General features: G+C 44.9%; 1 protein-coding gene across 1 annotated transcript in view; it reads right to left on the bottom strand.

The window, feature by feature from the left end:
- The window catches only part of LOC126295033 (uncharacterized), a 97024-nt gene extending 78102 nt beyond the window's left edge, over positions 1-18922 (bottom strand). Inside the window, exon 1 of the mRNA XM_049987283.1 lies at positions 18515-18922. Coding sequence (XP_049843240.1) covers positions 18515-18922 — 408 coding nt within the window. The remainder of the gene's footprint in view (positions 1-18514) is intronic.
- Between the last annotated feature and the right edge of the window lie 1011 nt (positions 18923-19933).

The raw sequence follows: 19933 nt of genomic DNA, 5'->3' as shown, positions 1-19933 counted from the left end.
TAATTATTTAGTGTTACAGATAAGCTACAATGTAACAAGGCAGTATGGTCAGTAATGCCAATCTCTACAAGAGCCATTACGTGATCGTTTCTAAATAAGTAAAACCAGATTATAATATGCATGCAGGAAAATGAAAGTTCAGGTGGAAGCCAGCTGCTGTAGCATGCTTAATGCAGAAAAGCACATGAAAGTGAATGAAATGCAATAGATTTATCTTGATGGACACAAGCTAATGCTGTACTTCTGTAGAACAAGACTGGAGTTAATTCACTGCCATGGTATATTAAAGAATATAGTGTTGAACAGCTCTTTCAATGTGCTGCAGTCATTCTCAGGAATCACACAAGCTTGTAGTATTTACAGTTGACAGCTCATCATCAAAAAGTACCTTAAATAGGTGGAGACAGTTTCAGTAAGGTTGTGGAGATGTAAGTGATGAATCCTCATTGATTCTAGAGACAGTAATATTGTATCTCTGTCACATAGTCTTGAGGGCACTTGTGTGATGTCACTTTCGAAAACCTGCCAGAGAGAAATTCCCTAAAAAGCCTAAAAGACCTATTTCAAGAGCCATTGCCAATTTGTTTTGAGACTCAATGACTATTAGTGTTTCAGAAACAAAACGAAAGGCCAGTGTTTCACCCGACCATGCTGATCAAATTTATACTGATCGTTAGGTGCAGGTCATAGGAGAAAAGTATGTTTTCATAGAATCTAAACAAAAATCCCCCCCCTCTCCCTGGGGGCTAACTATACTTAGCTTCTCCCTCTCCCTCCTTCCTCCACTTTGTTGTTTGAGGTTTCCTTGTCTCTTCTTCCTGCCTGTGCATTCCTCAAGACCAACCCATCTACTTGATGCATAATAGGTAACTGGGTAGTGCATAATTGCCAGCCCCAGGTCAACAGATAGGTTGGTTGATCTAGGAGGAGGGGACCAAGCAGTGAGGGGACCAAGCAGTGAGGGGACCAAGCAGTGAGGTCATCCGCCCCATAAGATTAGGGTCGGAAGTCAGCTGTCCCCTTTCAAAGGAACCATTCTGCCATTTGCCTGAAGCAATTTATGGAAGATCACAGAAAACCTAAATCAGGATGGGTTTCTGTGGGTTTGAACCATCATCCTCCCTTATGCAGAGTCCAGTGTACTAACCACTGCTCCATGTTGCTTGGTTGATGGGTAGGTTTCGCACATGTCCCTGGTACAGTCAAGGCACAGGGAGGGGTGATTACCTGAGCTGTTACCTCCCCAGTCACCAATTGGTACTCTGTTCAGTGGCCTGAGATGTGAACAGTCACTTAAGGTGGCAGCCCCGTCTGAGGGGAGCCCCAGTTGAGAAGAGCATGGCGTTGGAGCTGCTGGCAAACATGAGGGACCTTTTTTTGCAATGAGCCGATCATCATCTCAGTCTACATCTACTAAGCATAAACAGAATGAGGCTGCAGATTTGGAGACTCTCCCAGCTTCAACTTGGTTCTTTTGTTCCAGTTAAAACGTGTATTATTGAGAAGGGTATAGATGCAATTGCAGGCTCTATGAAACGTATTGCGACTTTGCATCTGGAGACCAGTTGTGTGTTTAAGCCCAACTGCTAACAGCATCACTCTGCCATGGTTATCTTGTTCATGTTGAGGTCCATTGTATGCGGAATTCTTCATGTGCTGTTACTTGCACTAAGCTCTTTGAAGGTCTGATCAAGGGAAAAAAATCCACACTTATGTGATCAGTGTGTTACTGCAGTCCATTGGGTAATGAAATAGGTTGATGCAAACTTAGTGCACACGCGCACTCTTTTTTCTGTCATATGATTGAGTAGTGCTTCCCTCAAAGATTAAGGCAGGGTATGAAGAAAGGATCGGTTGATAGGACACGTTCTGAGGCATCAAGGGATTACCAATTTAGTACTGAAAGGAAGTGTGGAGGGTAAAAATCATAGAGTGAGACCAAGGTTGAAAAAACTAAACGGATTCAGAAGGATGTTGCAGAACTTACTTGGATATGATGAACCTTGCACAGGATAGAGTAGCATAGAGAGCTGCATAAACCAGTCTCTGAATTGAACACAACAATGACAACAACAACATGCAGTCATCACAGTCCTACCATTCGTCCAAACTAGATGTTTCCTAGCAGTGTCAACATTATAGCCACACGTGCATGCCCTGTCAATACATGGCTAAATGTGTTACTTGTGGAATAGATGCTCATGTGGGTGGTTTCTCACCCCCTTCTCTCCACTCTATCAGTTCTAATGGCGACATGCCATCTCATCCCATGAATGGCCCACCTACCTAGATGAGTAGGCCATTTGGAAGATAAAGGTGAAGGAGAAACTACCATACCCTGTCTCATGCACATTGTTAGCTAGTCAAGAGCCCTGCATTTTAGTACCATTCTTGCTATGCATTGTTGCTTCACAAAGGATGTAGCCATGTAGACTTTTGACCTCCATTTCAGAACTGCAGTTGTGAAATGGACCAGTATCGCATTAGTATCACAGTCTTCTTTTCCTGCAGGTGCCCAACAAGCTGCCAGATTATCGCCGTGGCAGCAGAATCACCTGCTACACAATTGGCAGGCCAGAAAGGAGCAAAGGAATACTCCTGCGAAGACTTTCTACATTCCTCCAGCCAACAAACATCAGAGTCTTCAACTGCCAGCTGTAAAGGCTCTAATAAATTCAAAGAAAGTCAAATTGTTTTGTCCTTCGCTGACTCAGTGATTCTCTTCAACGGCCTCACCACGTGATCCCCTTATATGGCTGACCTCTCTTTGGTTGGTGCACATCACCCAAGAATTTTCTCCCCTGGAATGTGCAGGCTGACCCAGGGAGAATGCCGATGCTTCCAGCCTGTGCACAGTGTAGCAGTGTATCTTTGAAGGCTGGCACTCGGCAGCCATGGAGGTGACTACCATTCATTTTTTCCCTCCTCCCCAATCGCTGTTATGACTCTTCCCCAATAGAACATAGGAAGCATTATATCGAATAATGAGGAACTACAGTTGCTCATGGAATCGAAAGGCACTTGTTTTCTGCTTTCCAAGAAGCAAAAATGTGTCCTGGTGACCTCCCACGTTTCCTTTCAGTCCACTTTGACCTTCCTCATCCCAAGGACTGCATTCAGTCTCATGGCGGAGACCTACTGATTTTCTTGGATGATGGTAATATCTGAAGCATCTCATCGAACACCCGACTGCGAGCTGTTGCAGTCTGCATTTTCCTTAATCGTTTCATGTATCTCTCTTTAATGTCTGCAGCTGTCACCAGGGGAGACTTCATTCAACACATTTGTCAGCTCCCCCACCCAATTTTGGTGCTTAGCGACTGTAATGCCCACTGTCACCCTTTGGGCCTTTTGAGAACATGTCCAAGAGGTTCGCTCTTGGCAGACCTTCTCAGTTAATATGGAGCACCCACTTTTCTTTTGGACTTAACGTGCTCCTATTCCCATCTGGACCTATTGTTCTGCACTACCCAGTTTGCCCATCATCTCAAGTGGTCTTTTCTGTCTGACACAAGCTTGATCGACCATTTCCCAATGGCAAACCATTTGCTGACTCCTACTCCAACTGATTGTAAACGCAGTTGGCAGCTTTCTAAGGCTGAACCAACAACAGCTGTCATGACCAGGTAAAATATCTTAGAAACGTTATCCTTATTATCGTCACAGAATATTCCATACCTTTCACTTCATATTATCTCAATGTGTGCCATTCCTTAGGTGGACTGAGATGTACAATGATGTGATCCGCACGCAGAGACATGCTCTCCACATTTTTAACAATCATCCTGTGATAGCGAACTGTATTTATTATAAACAGTTGTCATGGTACCAAAAAATCTAGCTGGATTTCATTTACCCTTTCTTTTAACAGTTTTACTCCCTCTTCAATCATGTGGGGCAACATTCATTCGCTCTCTGTGATCAATCTCCATTATTCGATTTCTGGCATGACCGTGATGGATGATTTCATTATGGACCCAACTGCTATCTGCATCACTTTGGGCCACTGCTTTGCGGAGATTTATAGCTCTACTCACTATCACCCCACCTTCCTCCCTCAGCAACAAGTGAAGGAGAGTTAGCTGACATTTTCTCCTCTCAGAATCGTGAATGCTACAGTCCCACCTTTACCATGAAACAGCTAGACCATGCTCTTAAATTATCCCAATCTTCTGCCCAAGTACTGGATGATGATCACATTCAGATGTTGCAGCACCTTTCTCTTGTGGGAAAGCATTTTCTCCTTTGTAGGTACAGTCACATTTGGGCAGAGGGCACATTACCCAGATGCTGGTGTGAAGCCGCTGTTATTCCCATACGTAAGTCCAGTAAGGACATGACAAACACCTCTCTTCTAGCTACAGCCTGTTCCTCTCACCAGCTGTGCTTGCAATGTGATGGAATATATGATTATTGGACAGCTGGTTTGGTGGCTAAAGTCTTGCTATCTCCTGACCACTGCACAGTGAGTATTTGGAATGCAATGTTTGGCAGTCGTCCGTATCGTCAGTTTGTCAACGAATGTCATATATGGTTTCCTGCAGGAAAACGAGACTGTGGCTGTGTTCTTTGATTTGGAGAAAGCCCAACACATCAGCTGGAGGACTGGTATCCTCTGTACTGTACACATGTGGGCTTCTGAAGCTGCCTGCCCCATTTCCTTAATGAATTTTTAAAGGACCAAAGTTCACAGTACAAGTGGGTTCAGCCCTGTCAGACACCCTTATCCAGGGGATAGTGGTACCTCAGGAATCTGCCTGAGCTTAGTCATCATCGCAATAGCCATAAACCCTGTTATTATTGGGTAGTGGAGCAGACTATCTTCGTCTGTTTGTACTGATACCTTGTCTGTTCAAAACCAGACTATGGGTGTTTCGTGTATTCATCTGCATGTCTGCCTATCTTACGGTGTGTTAACAAACTAGTTAAACTAACTTAGGCTAAGAACACACACACGCACGAGGGAGGACTCAAACCTCTGGTGGTAGGGATCGCACAATCCCTGACATGGCACCTGGTGCCTCAAACGGCGTGGCCACTCTGCGCGGCCCCACTTTTTCAATGACTGCCTTGCCCGCCATATGGGGCATGCCCTTCTTGTGTTACCTCCCGAAGTTCACTTTCAGCTATGGCTTGACAGCTAAACTTTGCAGTACCTGCCACTGTCCCAATGGGTTCGAAACCTTCATCACCTTGGCTTTGAGTGGTGGTCTGTATTCATCTTGAACTTCATTGACTTCAGTTTTATAAGCACGACCTACTGTAGGAAAAAATAAATATATAATATATACTAATATGTCAAAGTACAAAATTCGTTGTGATATTACACTCTATATAATTTGTACTGACTGGCAGTACGTCCACTGGTTGATTTGACTCGTAAATTTTATCAGTATTTTGCACCATCTCTTGTCCCTTCAAGAAACCTACAAGCCATGCTATTGAACATTTATTACTAAAGTCCACAATATTTCCTGCTTTTAACTGATGAGAGCATATTAACATTTGCATGTAGCTCAAATCCTTAAACAAATTGTTTTTCTGTATACATATAAATCGTAAATCTCGCAGGACCAAAGAGGTATTGCTGCAACTCCCCTGCTCCCTATTTATTATTAATTCAGTGACTAGCTATGCTTTTTATATTCCTAGACCAATCAGTGATATAATGCACTACCCTCTTCTGAGGTCTGTTGGAGGAAAGTGCTTTTCTTTTAATTTAGACCAGTGTTCTTTCAATGTGAATAACATTACATCACAACTTTAAATGATGCAGAGACTTGAACACTGCTTGTTTTTATTCAGTTTTCAGGATAACTTTTTTTTTTGTCATCAGTCTACTGACTGGTTTGATGCGGCCCGCCACGAATTCCTTTCCTGTGCCAACCTCTTCATCTCAGAGTAGCACTTGCAACCTACGTCCTCAATTATTTGCTTGACGTATTCCAATCTCTGTCTTCCTCTACAGTTTTTGCCCTCTACAGCTCCCTCTAGTACCATGGAAGTCATTCCCTCATGTCTTAGCAGATGTCCTATCATCCAGTCCCTTCTCCTTATCAGTGTTTTCCACATATTCCTTTCCTCTCCGATTCTGCGTAGAATCTCCTCATTCCTTACCTTATCAGTCCACCTAATTTTCAACATTCGTCTATAGCACCACATCTCAAATACTTCGATTCTCTTCTGTTCCGGTTTTCCCACAGTCCATGTTTCACTACCATACAATGCTGTACTCCAGACGTACATCCTCAGAAATTTCTTCCTCAAATTAAGGCCGGTTTTTGATATTAGTTGACTTCTCTTGGCCAGAAATGCCTTTTTTGCCATACCGAGTCTGCTTTTGATGTCCTCCTTGCTCCGTCTGTCATTGAGTATTTTATTGCCTAGGTAGCAGAATTCCTTAACTTCATTGACTTCATGACCATCAATCCTGATGTTAAGTTTCCCGCTGTTCTCATTTCTACTACTTCTCATTACCTTCATCTTTCTCCGATTTACTCTCAAACCATACTGTGTACTCATTAGACTGTTCATTCCGCTCAGCAGATCATTTAATTCTTCTTCACTTTCACTCAGGATAGCAATGTCATCAGCGAATCGTATCATTGATATCTTTTCACCTTTTATTTTAATTCCACTCCTGAACCTTTGTTTTATTTCCATCATTGCTTCCTCGATGTACAGATTGAAGAGTAGGGGCGAAAGGCTACAGCCTTGTCTTACACCCTTCTTAATACGAGCACTTCGTTCTTGATCGTCCACTCTTATTATTCCCTCTTGGTTGTTGTACATATTGTATATGACCCGTCTCTCCCTGTAGCTTACCCCTACTTTTTTCAGAATCTCGAACAGCTTGCACCATTTTATATTGTCGAACGCTTTTTCCAGGTCGACAAATCCTATGAACGTGTCTTGATTTTTCTTTAGCCTTGCTTCCATTATTAGCCATAACGTCAGAATTGCCTCTCTCGTGCCTTTACTTTTCCTAAAGCCAAACTGATCGTCACCTAGCGCATTCTCAATTTTCTTTTCCATTCTTCTGTATATTATTCTTGTAAGCAGCTTCGATGCATGAGCTGTTAAGCTGATTGTGCTATAATTCTCGCATTTGTCAGCGCTTGCCGTCTTCGGAATTGTGTGGATGATGCTTTTCCGAAAGTCAGATGGTATGTCGCCAGACTCATATATTCTACACACCAACGTGAATAGTCGTTTTGTTGCCACTTCCCCTAATGATTTTAGAAATTCTGATGGAATGTTATCTATCCCTTTTGTCTTATTTGACTGTAAGTCCTCCAAAGCTCTTTTAAATTCCGATTCTAATACTGGATCCCCTATCTCTTCTATATCGACTCCTGTTTCTTCTTCTATCACATCAGACAAATCTTCACCCTCATAGAGGCTTTCAATGTATTCTTTCCACCTATCTGCTCTCTCCTCTGCATTTAACAGTGGAATTCCCGCTGCACTCTTAATGTTACCACCGTTGCTTTTAATGTCACCAAAGGTTGTTTTGACTTTCCTGTAAGCTGAGTCTGTCCTTCCGACAATCATATCTTTTTCAATGTCTTCACATTTTTCCTGCAGCCATTTCGTCTTAGCTTCCCTGCACTTATTTATTTCATTCCTGAGCGACTTGTATTTCTGTATTCCTGATTTTCCCAGAACATGTTTGCATTTCCTCCTTTCATCAATCAACTGAAGTATTTCTTCTGTTACCCATGGTTTCTTCGCAGCTACCTTGTTTGTACCTATGTTTTCCTTCCCAACTTCTGTGATAGCCCTTTTTAGAGATGTCCATTCCTCTTCAACTGTGTCGCCTACTGCGCTACTCCTTATTGCTGTATCTATAGAGTTAGAGAACTTCAAACGTATCTCGTTATTCCTTAGAACTTCCGTATCCCACTTCTTTGCGTATTGATTCTTCCTGACTAATGTCTTAAACTTCAGCCTACTGTTCATCACTACTATATAGTGATCTGAGTCTATATCTGCCCCTGGGTACGCCTTACAATCCAGTATCTGATTTCGGAATCTCTGTCTGACCATGATGTAATCTAATTGAAATCGTCCCGAATCTCCCGGCCATTTCCAAGTATACCTCCTCCTCTTGTGATTCTTGAACAGGGTATTCGCTATTACTAGCTGAAACTTGTTACAGAACTCAATTAGACTTTCTCCTCTTTCATTCCTTGCTCCAAGCCCATATTCTCCTGTAACCTTTTCTTCTACTCCTTCCCCTACTACTGCAGTCCAGTCGCCCATGAGTATTAGATTTTCGTCCCCCTTTACATACTGCATTACCCTTTCAGTATCCTCATACACTTTCTCTATCTGTTCATCTTCAGCTTGTGACGTCGGCATGTATACCTGAACTATCGTTGTCGGTGTTGGTCTGCTGTCAGTTCTGATTAGAACAACCCGGTCACTGAACTGTTCACAGTAACACACCCTCTGCCCTACCTTCCTATTCATAACGAATCCTACATGTGTTATACCATTTTCTGCTGCTGTTGATATTACCCGATACTCATCTGACCAGAAATCCTTGTCTTCTTTCCACTTCACTTCACTGACCCCTACTATATCTAGATTGAGCCTTTGCATTTCCCTTTTCAGATTTTCTAGTTTCCCTACCACGTTCAAGCTTCTAACATTCCATGCCCCGACTCGTAGAACATCATCCTTTCGTTGATTATTCCATCTTTTTCTCATGGTAACCTCCCCCTGGGCAGTCCCCTCCCGGAGATCCGAACGGGGGACTATTCTGGAATCTTTTGCCAATGGAGAGATCATCATGACACTTCTTCAACTACAGGCCACATGTCCTGTGGATACACATTACGTGTCTTTAATGCAGTGGTTTCCATTGCCTTCTACATCCTCATGTCGTTGATCATTGCTGATTCGTCCGCCTTTAGGGGCAATTTCCCACCCCTCGGACAAGAGAGTGTGCTGAACCTCTATCCGCTCCTCCGCCCTCTTTGACAAGGCCGTTGGCAGAATGAGGCTGACTTCTTATGCCAGAAGTCTTCGGCCGCCAATGCTGATTATTTATCAAAATTTAGGCAGTGCCGGGGATCGAACCCAGGACCGAAGATGTTTTTGATTATGAATCAAAGACGCTAACCCTAGACCACGGGTACGGGTCCAGGATAACTATCAGGCAGAAATTTCCTCAGAGGTATGACTTGATGTCTCGGTAGTGTCGAAAATTGTACACCTGGTTTCTGTCACTGAGGTAACGTAACAATTCTTCAATCAGCCTTAAATCGCTGAGAGTCCCATACCCCCCACAACATCTGAATTGATAGTCCCACATTTCTTGTATTTCCACATGCCCTTCCTATGTTACCTCCCGAAGTTCACTTTTGACTATGGCTCAACAGCTAAACTTCGCAGTACACGAATCTCTGCATCATTTAAAGTTGTGATGTAATGTCATTTACACTGAAAGAACATTGGTCTAAACTAAAAGAAAAGTACTTCGCTCCAGCAGATCTCTGCGGAGGATAGTGAAGTATATTACTTATATACATTTTCAATATGATAAATAAATAAAAGTGAATATTTTGTATGCAGTATGATAATCTTTATTTGTAGTGTAAACAATGTTGTGTTCTTTGCATGTATTGTCCAATATTTCAAATCCCTACTCATCGTAAGCTAGGCACTCTTTCAGTTCTGTTCCAGGTCCATGGAAATTGTACCCAGAGGTACAAAGTTGAAATGGAAGATTCTTGAGACTAACACCTTCACGTATCTTGACATGTTTCCTTGCACACGTCACACTACTGCATGGTTTGGGGTTTAATTTTCTGATTGCATAGAAAAGTGTGTGTGTTCGCCCAATAATTGGGCTTTCTTGAGAAACTGAGCCATTTCAACAATGTCCTATTCTCTCAATGTCTTAGTACTTGCTCTGTGAGGAACACTTTCAGTTCAGAGCTTTTCTGTAATCCCTCTATGTTCCTCTGTAACATAAATAGATTTCTTCTTAATTGTACGCTGAGTAATGTGATTATACTTGTCAATGATTTGTGGTAGTATGTTCAGCCATTTGTACATACATTGAAAACCCACATTCAGTTTTTATCATGGTGTTCAACAAATTTGGAATATGTATCTATGACCATTAGAATGTACTTGAAACCACTATTGGATTGTGAGTAGTCTTCCATATCTTAGAGATCAGCCTGCCATAAATCGTCCATTCCTGATATCACATGTTTGTACAGAAATATTCTGTACACTGGTCTTTGGAGCTCATTGACAACTGTCTCCATAATTAATCGATGATGTGCCTTTCTCAAAGCTTAGATGTGATCAATAATATTTCGTTTGTGTGACCTGCATCCCCTGCAGCTGCTGAAGCTGATTGCAGTCATAATTTATCTATGATTGCATTCAGATCATCATAATTTATATACTCTAGGGGTTGATTGTTCAGTGTTTCATAATTTCTAGCAGTTTACCTGCACTATATGCAGCTGCTAGTGTTGGTTTAATTGCATTCTGGTATTTGTCATTTTTTTATTTTTTCATTAATCCTTTTGGGGTCTTATGTGCATTGGTTATGTGTAATGTTTGAATATACATTTGTATAATTTCAGGGTGTATTTTTTTATGATTTCAATTTCGGAGAATATTGACTGTAATAGATATACATTCTTTCAAATTCCTTATCCCCATATCTTACTGCATTCTAAGTAAACATATTGAGTGCTTACCCAACATCTGTGGTTTTGTCCTGATGACCCCACATGTTCTGTTGTAACTCAGTATTACTGTAGTCAGTAACAGTCTTTACTGTGACTCCTCCTCTTCTGCTTCTGTTAATAGTGAGTTACAAGCACTTTCGGCCTTTCCTATTCCATTAATTTAGTGTTGATTATCTCAATTTTTCTGTCAAATAAATGAATGTGCTTTGTGCCCTGTGCATGAATGTGCAACATGTGTGCAGCTCTCTCTAGTCTACAGTATGCTGATTAAGTTACTTTTTGATAGACTGGGTTTCATGATGAATGTCATTGCAGTTTTATCTCCATCGACCCTTTTTCAATTTCCTAGTTTTGTCTATAACCAGAAAACCTGTGCTTGGTAAATATGCTTTAAATTCAGATTGCCCTTTTTGAAAGCAATAATAAGGTTTGTGTTATCCTTGGGCATCTGCTTTGAGATCCTTAAGGATGTATGTCTCTCTGAAATAAAATATGTAAAATTGCACATGGTGACCAAAACAGAAATATCTGCAGAAATACCCGATTTTCCACAAAGACATCACCAAATATGAATTTGCTGTTTGGCTTTTTGTGGTGTTGGAGTATCACTGCTTCTGCTGAATGTCTGATATGTTACTCCCTTATTTCCATGCAAAATCTCCTGCAGGAGCTGATACTCTTACTGAAACAGTTCTTTAAAAAAATATGTACAGGTCGAAGCAGACTCCCTCAGGATATGTAAACAGCATAAGAACTAGATTATTTTCGCCTAGCACAAAGCTCCAATAACAGAAACCTGTAATATCAGGAAGTATGATCCATTCATGTTGTTATTCTGGTTTCCCCGATCATTGCGGGAACAGTCAGTTACAACAAGACCCTTGTAGTGTGACTGTTTCGTCCACTTGGTTATGGTGGTATCTATTTGTTTACATTGGAATGTAGAGGGTTCTATAAACTGTTACTTATAGCTGGATATGTTAAACTTAAACAAGATTCTAATTCAGAGCCCACACCTGCTAGTTTTGAATCATATGTTTCTAGCACTATTAATCCACACAGTGTGTCATGGAGCTGAGCTATGGTTTTTTCCAATGTGTGTAGAGCTTTGGTGATCCAACTAAAGTAGATTACTGCACAGTGTGGCATAGAATCGGTAGATATGTGACTGCAATCTTTTCCAGCACTTAATATCATGCTGTATTGCATAGCTGGCATTCATTACTCATCTAAGTCTGCCCCCATAGATGAGTGCACTCTCTGTTGTTAAATATATTAGCTGTACCAGGAAGGTCCCCTCCAGTGATTGTATGTTCACCTGGTATCGTGGGTTGAGATCAAACGTTCCTGTGGAACAAAGCTGAAATCTGCATTAACTCACCACATAGTTAGCATTATTCATCCATGGATAACATGACATTGACATAACTAAATAGATGGTTTTCGAATACTACCACTGAGTAGAACTTCTCATTTCATATCATACTGACACTGATGTGCTTGCAGCCACTGGTATTCAGGCAGTAGGTTTGGTTGTACAGTGTTATGTTGACATCAAGTGGCTGCTGCTGCAACCACTTCACCTCACCTATAAGGAAAGCACGCACTGTTAGTTAAGCTTATTTGCTTTTTTTCTCTGTTTATTGGCATCTGCTGCAGGGACTGTTGATACATGACTTGACATCCTTACCATGTGATGTTTTTCTCACAAACAAGTGAACTATCTATCAACTACTCGAAATGTATTTTTCTAATTACTATTATTGTTATTATTATTATTATTATTATTATGTAGCTTCAGCTCTCATGTTTTGTGCACACCTGTGTATTTATCAGGCACGGCTGTACACTTTATTAACTGTATGGTGCATAGAAGAGCTGTTCGCATTACACCACGCTTTTTTGTGTGTGTTTCAAAAATAACTTGAAATAGTAAGCTACCCTAGTCAAATGGTAGCACTCATAACAGTAGCAGTGTATCAGAGTACTGTGAGCTGACACATTATCACAAGAACAATTTACACTCCTGGAAATGGAAAAAAGAACACATTGACACCGGTGTGTCAGACCCACCATACTTGCTCCGGACACTGCGAGAGGGCTGTACAAGCAATGATCACACGCACGGCACAGCAGACACACCAGGAACCGCGGTGTTGGCCGTCAAATGGCGCTAGCTGCGCAGCATTTGTGCACCGCCGCCGTCAGTGTCAGTCAGTTTGCCATGGCATACGGAGCTCCATCGCAGTCTTTAACACTGGTAGCATGCCGCGACAGCGTGGACGTGAACCGTATGTGCAGTTGACGGACTTTGAGCGAGGGCGTATAGTGGGCATGGCGGAGGCCGGGTGGACATACCGCCGAATTTCTCAACACGTGGGGCGTGAGGTCTCCACAGTACATCGATGTTGTCGCCAGTGGTCGGCGGAAGGTGCACGTGCCCGTCGACCTGGGACCGGACCGCAGCGACGCACGGATGCACGCCAAGACCGTAGGATCCTACGCAGTGCCGTAGGGGACCGCACCGCCACTTCCCAGCAAATTAGGGACACTGTTGCTCCTGGGGTATCGGCGAGGACCATTCGCAACCGTCTCCATGAAGCTGGGCTATGGTCCCGCACACCGTTAGGCCGTCTTCCGCTCACGCCCCAACATCGTGCAGCCCGCCTCCAGTGGTGTCGCGACAGGCGTGAATGGAGGAATGAATGGAGACGTGTCGTCTTCAGCGATGAGAGTCGCTTCTGCCTCGGTGCCAATGATGGTCGTATGCGTGTTTGGCGCCGTGCAGGTGAGCGCCACAATCAGGACTGCATACGACCGAGGCACACAGGGCCAACACCCGGCATCATGGTGTGGGGAGCGATCTCCTACACTGGCCGTACACCTCTGGTGATCGTCGAGGGGACACGGTGCATCCAAACCGTCATCGACCCCATCGTTCTACCATTCCTAGACCGGCAAGGGAACTTGCTGTTCCAACAGGACAATGCACGTCCGCATGTATCCCGTGCCACCCAACGTGCTCTAGAAGGTGTAAGTCAACTACCCTGGCCGGCAAGATCTCCGGATCTGTACCCCATTGAGCATGTTTGGGACTGGATGAAGCGTCGTCTCACGCGGTCTGCACGTCCAGCATGAACGCTGGTCCAACTGAGGCGCCAGGTGGAAATGGCATGGCAAGCCGTTCCACAGAACTACATCCAGTATCTCTATGATCGTCTCCATGGGAGAATAGCAGCCTGCATTGCTGCGAAAGGTGGATATACAATGTACTAGTGCCGACATTGTGCATGCTCTGTTGCCTGTGTCTATGTGCCTGTGTTCCTGTCAGTGTGATCATGTGATGTATCTGACCCCAGGAATGTGTCAATAAAGTTTCCCCTTCCTGGGACAATGAATTCACGGTGTTCTTATTTCAATTTCCAGGAGTGTATTTTAAATTTCGTCAGTGTTTCTTCGTTTCAACTTCTATGTATCATGTGTGTCTGTGTATTTGTCATGCCGGCTTTATGGACAGAAACATTAATTCTGGGTTCAGCTTCAAGCTGAGTTGGTGACTCTTAGCTCACAGCTCCTGGCAGTGTTGTATTCAGCCACAGGACATCGAGCATGACCCATATGGTACCCGATCAGTCTACTACTGTGGCCACATCAGGCACTGCCCACAATGAGGTTGACCTCTCACTTGTGGTTGTGTGGGAAGTCATTCCAGTGTGTGGCTGGCAGCAAAAGACTTTCCGAGGGGCCAATCAGAGACCCTCCCCAGTTCATCTGATGAACAGATTTCAAGTGATATCTGTGGCTGGTTAAGTCCATGAGCCAGATCAAGTCGCTTGCCCTGTTTCAGAGGAAGCCTCTCGACCTGCAAGATCTGGGTATTCACGGAGTGTTACTCATTTCTGGGAGATCCAATGATAGGTGCATAATGGCACTTCTTTAGGATATGACTTCAAAGGAGAGGAAGGAAACCAGTGTTCATTGCGGTTTGTAGTTGTTTACCTTGGAGTGAAATTGAAGTAGATACTTACTGTGAGTTAGTATGGGTAAAGTTTATCTTTGACAACCAGAATAAATTAACAATTGATTCCTTTTGCCAATATTCTGACTTGTATGATACAGTTGCTGAATAGTTGAAAGAAAACTTGTGTCATTTCAATAGGTACACCATCCATACAAATACTGTTGGTGGTGACTTCAATCTACCTTCGATATGTTGGTGAAAATACACGAATGTTGATGGTAGTCATAAAATGACATCAGAATAATTGAGACGGCAGTCAGGACGTTTTTGGAACAATTAGTTCAGGAGCCCACTCACTGCGTAAAAGGTGGCGAAAACGCAGCCTGCTTTAGGTCTTTGTAATTTCCCTAAATCGCTCCAGACAAATGCTGGGATGGTTCCTTTGAAAGGGCACAGCCGACTTACTTCCCTAATCCGTTGAGACTGATGACCTTGCTGTTTGATATCCTCCCCAAACAACCCAACCCAACAGAGCCTTACCGCCTAATATTCCTGACCAAACAGGCAACAATGTGGCAGATACAGGCATTAGTGACTACAAGGTGGTTGTAGCAAGAACGAGTACTGAAACGTCCAACTTGTTAAAAATAAACACAAGATATAAGTTCTTAAAAAAGCGGATAAATATTCGCTTGACGCATTTATAAGAGACAGTCTCCACTCCTTCAGATCTGCCTTTGTAATCTTAGACCAGATGTGATTTAAATTCAGAGAAATAATGTCGATTGTAACTGTGAGACATGAACCAAATAAATTAATAAGAGGTGGTACTGATCCCCCAAGATACACAGAACAGGCAGCAAGACATGCAGAAAAACGCATACCAAGTTTAAAAGAACGCTAAATCCCCAAGATTTGCAATGTTTTACAGAAGCTCGAATTTAAGCGCATACTTGAGTGAAAGAGAGGGTTTTAATAGTTTCCAAAGTGAAACTGTCTCGAAATCTGGCACAAAAGCGAAATAAATTGTAATTGGACATAAAGTATACAAGTGACAAATTGCAGTCAATACCTTCATTGCATGATAACAATGGTGGTGTTATTGATGACAGTGCTGCTGAAGCAGAGTTACTATAGAAGGTTTTCCTAAATTCCTTCACAAAAAGTCAAAGTAAATATTATTGAATTCTTATCGAGAACAAGTGCTTATACAGTATTAGTAACCTAGATCTGGATTCCCTCAGTGTAGCGAAGCAGCTTAATACACTTCTGAAATGCAAGGCCTTGGTCCATATTGTATACCAGTCAGGTTCCGTTCAGAGTATGCCGGTATAATACTGCCATGCTTAGCAGTCGTATACAACTGCTCAACTGTAGAAAGATCCGTTCCCAAAGACAGGAATCTTGCACAGATCACACCAGCACCCAAGAAAGAAAAAGAATAATCTGCTGAAATATAGACCCCTATCACTAACGTCAATTTTTAGCAGGATTTTGGAACATACTATGGGTGAACATCATGCGTTACCTCTAGGAACACGATTTATTGATAAATAGCCAACATTGATTCAGGAAACATGATGCTTGTCAAACACGACTAGCTCTTTATTCTTATGGAGTAAATAGTGATACGGACAGATCGTACCATACGAATCCATTAATCTAAAAACTGTAAACTCAACAAAATACGTAAGGATAACAATTATGAATAACTTAAATTGTAACAGTCACATAGAAAATGCGCTGGAGAAAGCAAAGCAAAGACTACGATTTATTGGCAGAACACTTAGATTATGTAACCCATCTACTGAAAAGACTGCTTACATTACGCTTGTCAACACAGTTCTGGAGTATTGCAGTGAGGTGTGGGTCATGGAAAAAGTTCAAAGAAGGGTAGCTCGTTTTGTATTTTCATGAAATAAGAGATTGTGCCACCATTAAAATGCACAAATTGCGGTGGCTGTCATAAAAAAGTGGTTTTTGCAGTGGCAAGCCTTCTCATGACATTTCAGTCATTAATTGTGTCGTCAGAATGTGAACATGTTTTGTTGAGCCTATCTGCGTAGGGAGAAATGATCATCATAATAAAATAAAACATAACTTGCGTGGGAAGACGTGTTCTTTTTCCGCACACACAGCTAGAGAGTGGAACAGTAGAGAAGCAGACTGAAGGTTTCTTGATGAGCCTCTGCCAGGCTTGTAATTGACAGTTGCAGAGGAATTGTGTAGATGTACGCGACTATTATTAATATAAGTATCATCATCGCCAAATGTTTTCTATACTCGTTGGATTACGATCTCCATGTGGTGTGGCTGACAATTGTCTCAGATCCAGAGGTGGCATGCCAACAGCTGTTTACATAATTTCCAACAACAGTCTCACTAAATTTTCAAGAATGCCACAGCAACAACAGCAAGTTCCAACCACCCATTACATCGTGCTGTGGACAAAAACGAAATTCAATATAGAAAATCGAATGCTTACCACAAAGATGTAAGAATACCAGACGATTGATTTTGATTCTAAGTAAACATTTGATGCATTCATCAGGATGAAAACACTGTGAAGGAGTGTTGTGCACAGACATTAAAAAAGAAAAGAAAACCTACAACATCTTGCTGACGTAATAGCAACAAACCATAGTCACTGATACAGGTAGACCAATATTTGAAGGGGACTGATGACCATAGATGTTAAGTCCCAGAGTGCTCAGAGCCATTTAAAACATTTGAACCAATATTTGAACATTCCTTTCATGGGCAGACATTTTAAACAATTTCCTAAATATGCAACACTTCATACATGTTAGTTGTAGCATCGTAAAGACATGGGTGCAGAGACATAAGGTGTATGGATGAGGGGTGTTTCATACAAATTGCTGGAGCACAGGGCAGAGAGTGCGGATGCTCATGCCCTGTTTGTAGATGCTCATATGAGTGAAATATAATGTGCATATGAACTGTGGCTGAATGCAGACAGGAAGGCTGCTCAGAATGGAAGGTGCACCATGCATAATTAATAGTATTACAGTGAGGGGGCAGAAGGATCTACCTACTACTAGCAGCATTCCCCTCCACCTGCCCAATCCCCACCCCTTACCAAATACCCCCTCTTACCAAATACTCCTCTTACCAAATCCCCCCTCATACCAAATCCCCCCTCTTACCAAATCCCCCTCTTACCCAATCCCCCACTCTTAGCCAATCGCCCCTCTTAGCCAATCCCACACCCACTTACCCGATCCCCCCACCCTCTTCCCCGAACCCTCCAGACACTTACCTGATCCCCCCACTCTCTTACCCGAACGCCCCCCCAATTACCTGATTTCCCACCCACTTAACCATTTTCCCACCCCCAAAACCGATATCCCACCCTCTCACCCGATTCCCCTCGACACCCTCACCCGATTCCCCATGCCCCTGCTGACCCGATTCCTCACGCCCTCCTCATCTGATTCCCCACACCCCCGCTTACCCGATTCCCCACGCCCCCACTGACCCGATTCCTCACGCCCTCCTCATCTGATTCCCCACACCCCAGCTGACCCGATTCCCCACGCCCCCACTCAATCGATTCCCCACGCCCCCGCTGACCCGATTCCTCACGCCCCGCTTACCCGATTCCCCACACCCCCGCTGACCCGATTCCCCTTGCCACCACCCACCCGATTCCCCACGTCCCCACTGACCCGATTCCCCACACCCCCGCTTACCCGATTCCCCACGCCCCCACTGACCCGATTCCTCACACCCCAGCTGACTCGATTCCCCACGCCCCCGCTCAATCGATTCCCCACGTTCCCACTGACCTGATTCCTCACGCCCCCCTTACCCGATTCCCCACAACCCCGCTGACCCGATTCCCCTTGCCCCCACTGACCCGATTCCCCATGCCCCCACTGACCCGATTCCTCACGCCCCAGCTGACCCAATTCCCCACGCCCCCGCTGACGCGATTCCCCACGCCCCCGCTGACCCGATTCCCCACGCCCCCACTGACCCGATTCCCCTTGCCCCCACTGACCCGATTCCTCACACCCCCGCTGACCCGATTCCCCACGCCCCCACTGACCCGATTCCTCACGCCCCAGCTGACCCTATTCCCCACGCCTCCGCTGACCCGATTCCCCACACCCCCGATGACCCGATTCCTCACGCCCCCGCTGACCCAATTCCCCACACCCACGCTCGCCTGCCCGATTCCGCATGCCTGCCCGATTCCGCCCGACCGATTCCGCATCCCTGCCCGATTCAGCCAGCCCAATTACGCACACCCGCCTGGTTACACACGCTCGCCTGATTCTGCCTGCCCGATTTCGCACGCCCATCCGATTCTGCACGCCCCGCTGACCCGCCCGATTCCCCACGCCCCTGCTGACCCGATTCCCCACACCCCCACTGACCCGAGTCCCCATGCCCCCACTGACCGGATTCCCCCACCCCACTGACCTGATTCCCCACTCCCCCAATGACTTGATTCACCATGCCCCCACTCGCCCGCCCGATTGAGCACCTGCCCGCTCGCCCGCCCGATTCCGCATGCCCCCGTTTGCCTGCCTGATTTCCCACGCCCCCGCTCGCCCGCCCGATTCCCCTCGCCCCCGCTCGCGTGACCAATTCTCCATGCCCCCGTTGACCCAATTCCCCATGCCCCCGCTGACCCGATTCCCCGCGCCCCCGCTAACCCAATTAACCACGCCCTCGCTCGCCAGCCCAATTCACCACATCCCCGCTCGTCTGCCTGATTCACCTCACCCCCGTTCGCCCGCCCGATTCACCACGCCCCCGCTCGCCCGCCTTATTCACCATACCCTCGATCGCCCGCCCGATTCCGCACGCCTTCCCGATTACGCCCGCGTGAATCCGCACACCCTCCCGATTCCGCCCGCTTGATTCCGCACGCCCGCCCGATTCCGCCAGCCCGATTACGCAGACCCGCCCAGTTACACACGCTCGCCTGATTCTGCCTGCCCAATTCCGCACACCCATCTGATTCCGCACGCCCCCCTCACCTGCCCAATTCCCCACGCCCCCCACTGACCCGATTAACCACGCCCCTGCTGACCCAAGTCCCCAGGCCCCCCCTGCCCGGATTCCCCACCCATCGCTGACCCGAGTCCCCAGGCCCCCCCTGCCCGGATTCCCCACCCATCGCTGACCCGATTCCCCACTCCCCCGCTGCCTTTATTCACCACGCCCCCACTCGCCCAACCGATTCACCACGCTCCCGCTCGCCTGCCTGATTCACCAC

The sequence above is a fragment of the Schistocerca gregaria genome, chromosome 11 (genome assembly GCF_023897955.1).
Source record: "Schistocerca gregaria isolate iqSchGreg1 chromosome 11, iqSchGreg1.2, whole genome shotgun sequence".
NCBI lineage: Eukaryota > Metazoa > Arthropoda > Insecta > Orthoptera > Acrididae > Schistocerca > Schistocerca gregaria.
This window is presented reverse-complemented; position numbering and strand designations above follow the sequence as displayed.